Below are 2,669 nucleotides of genomic sequence, written 5' to 3'. Positions count from 1 at the left end.
CTTTCATATTTGATAATATCATGCTAAGTGAATTTCTTTTTGAGTTTCTTTTTACATGAATGGTAAAAATTGAAAATAAAAAAGGTATATATCAAATTTTTCCTCAATTTTTTGCATCTTCTTTCTAAATGGTTTTCTAATAAATATTCTAACAAAATGTTGAATCAAAATTCCATTTTTTTTTTTGGATTACTTGTCAAAAATTGAAAATTTTTAGAACCAACAAAACAATAATTTACCGTCAATATAATGTTATTAGTTACAACCGCAACCATGGTAAAATAAGATTTTAGAGTAGATAAAATAATACTACTATAAAGCAAAATGTGATTGTACGGTGAGATTAAGCCCTATCACAGCAGGAATTTCAGGTTTTGAATTAGAAAGCAGAATTTAATTTAAAAAATACAATTAAAGACTTATCATGATGATTTCCCATATCCATATCAAATTAAACTAGATAGTGATGCAGGATTCAACACCAGTAGTAGTTCTTCTTATGATGCACAATTAAACTAGATAATACTAATTTCTTAGCTAAAAGACTAAGTTAAAATACTACTCTAAATATATAACGAGTTACATATAATAATAATAATAATAATAATAATAATAATAATAATAATAATAATAATAATAATAATAATAATAATAAAATATAGTGTCATCACGGTGCTTTTGGAGTGTGATGACCATTAGCCCCCGGTGGTTGGTAGTCTAGCAGTTCCAAATCCATTCTCTCTGTTTTTTCATCATTATTCATATCCTCATCCTGTATATATGTGTATATGGTTAAGAAATTAAATAACAATGATTTGAGTGTCTTATTTTACAGCAACTTTAATTTGATTTAAGAGTAAAGTATTTTTTTAGTTTTTAACAGTTTGAGTTAAGTTTTAATTTCGTCTCTATTGTTAGCAATTTATTTCAAAATATCTTAATTCATTCTATTTTAGTAATTTGATTAAAATTAAAATTTTTTTTCAAATATATCATTTTTTTTTCATTGATTTTTTTCTAGGTAACGACAAATATCGTAATTATAGTGGTTATAGTGGTGGTTATAGTGATTTGAGAGTGAAAAACAAAATAATAAAAGAAAGAAAAAGATTATAATAAAGGAAAAAAAATGAGTATTTTAAGAAGAAAAATTTTTTAATTTGACCAGATAACTAAAATAGAAAGAAGTAAGACGTTTGGGATAAAAATAAAACATTTTAGATATTAGAGACGAAATTAAAATTTAAAGCAAATACTAAAGATTAAGATAATATTTTATTTTTTAATTTAATTTAGAAAGATGATTGAATGCACCTTGTGGTTACTAGCATGGGCTTGAGAACCTTGCATGAGGCTTTCACTTCCTGCTTATATATATCAAACCATTCGTTAGGAGACTAATTAAAAGTATATATAAATAAATATGAAAGAGAATCAGAAGAAAATATACTTGTAATTGGAACTGCTTTCAAGCATATAAGAAGATAAGAAAACGCAAGAAGAATCACTAGCACACCCAAGGTACGATGTTGAATAGTAGTAGTTCTTGCCATTCTTATTAATGAATAATCTCTAATGTTCCCCCCTGCTGCTTCAATTCTAATTTCTTGCTAGCTAGCTACATGGTTCTCAATCTATATATACATGCACAAGCTTAAGCTAATTAAGGTATGTAGTTTTTTTATTTTGTTTTGAGAGCGTGGAAATTGCATCAAAGTTAGTGACATTATTATGTTATTGCGAAAGTCAAAAAGGTGATAGCGACTCATAATTTCTCAACGTGTTTCCACTTTCCACTAGCTAGCTACTCTCTTTTCATTCATGTATGTGAAAACACACAAAGGGAATATTTTTAAATTTGAAGTAGCTAGCACACTACCAAAGTGGAAAGGTGACACGCAAATTAAAATGATGTCGGTGTGGAAATTAAAAAGCCACTGCAAGTTGGTGGAAACTAACACTACTACTGATCCAAATAAAACAAGTCAAGTTCTATTATATTATATTCTAGTGGGAAATATCATTAATTAAACATAATCACCCACATTCCAATGCATATGCACTGCGTTAATATACAATAATAGAGATTACATGCAAGAATATACACCGCATATAGCTCTAGTAATTAATTAATTCCTTTTGAGCAGAGTCCCATTTTGATTCTAATGGAATTCAAGTTTTCTAGATGATAAGTATTTAATTTTTCCAGCTAAGTCTGATGATCCATGGCATACAGTGTGAGAGTATAAAGAAAATGTTATACTATTAAACTATATGTTCTGCACAAGAATAATTACTCCATTATATTAATTAAATAAATTTGTTATGCTATTAGTTTATAAAGTTTAATGGATATATCATAAAAAGTATACACTCTTTAACTTGTAATGTTGTCAAATTACTGTATTAAAACAATATGTTAAAGGCAATAAATATCTACAAACGGTCACATCGAAAAGATGTAAAAAAAAAAACACATAAATGCTTCTCACTATCACTTAAAAATATTACTGACTTAATCCTTTGAGTGTCTTTGCAAGTTGTCCTTTCAACCTAGTTCCAATATGATTCAAAGTAAAATCTTCAAAACTCCTTGGCTCATGACCACATGTACGAACATCTGGCGCCGTCTATGAAAAACCTAAAAAGTTGATATCATGGCTGATCGA

The 2,669-nt window shown here is 27.5% G+C and overlaps 1 protein-coding gene across 1 annotated transcript; it reads right to left on the bottom strand.

Annotated features, from left to right (window-relative positions):
• Window positions 1–251: 251 nt before the first annotated feature.
• Window positions 252–1,663, bottom strand: LOC130943745 (uncharacterized). The gene is made up of 3 exons (XM_057871753.1): window positions 1,451–1,663; window positions 1,315–1,364; window positions 252–772 (listed from the first exon to the last, which is right to left on the bottom strand). Exons 1-3 carry the CDS (start codon window positions 1,551–1,553, stop codon window positions 668–670), a joined length of 258 nt encoding a protein of 85 aa, XP_057727736.1. The 5' UTR covers window positions 1,554–1,663; the 3' UTR covers window positions 252–667.
• Window positions 1,664–2,669: the final 1,006 nt, after the last annotated feature.

Source organism: Arachis stenosperma, chromosome 1 (assembly GCF_014773155.1).
Source record: "Arachis stenosperma cultivar V10309 chromosome 1, arast.V10309.gnm1.PFL2, whole genome shotgun sequence".
NCBI classification, from domain to species: Eukaryota; Viridiplantae; Streptophyta; class Magnoliopsida; order Fabales; family Fabaceae; genus Arachis; species Arachis stenosperma.
This window is presented reverse-complemented; position numbering and strand designations above follow the sequence as displayed.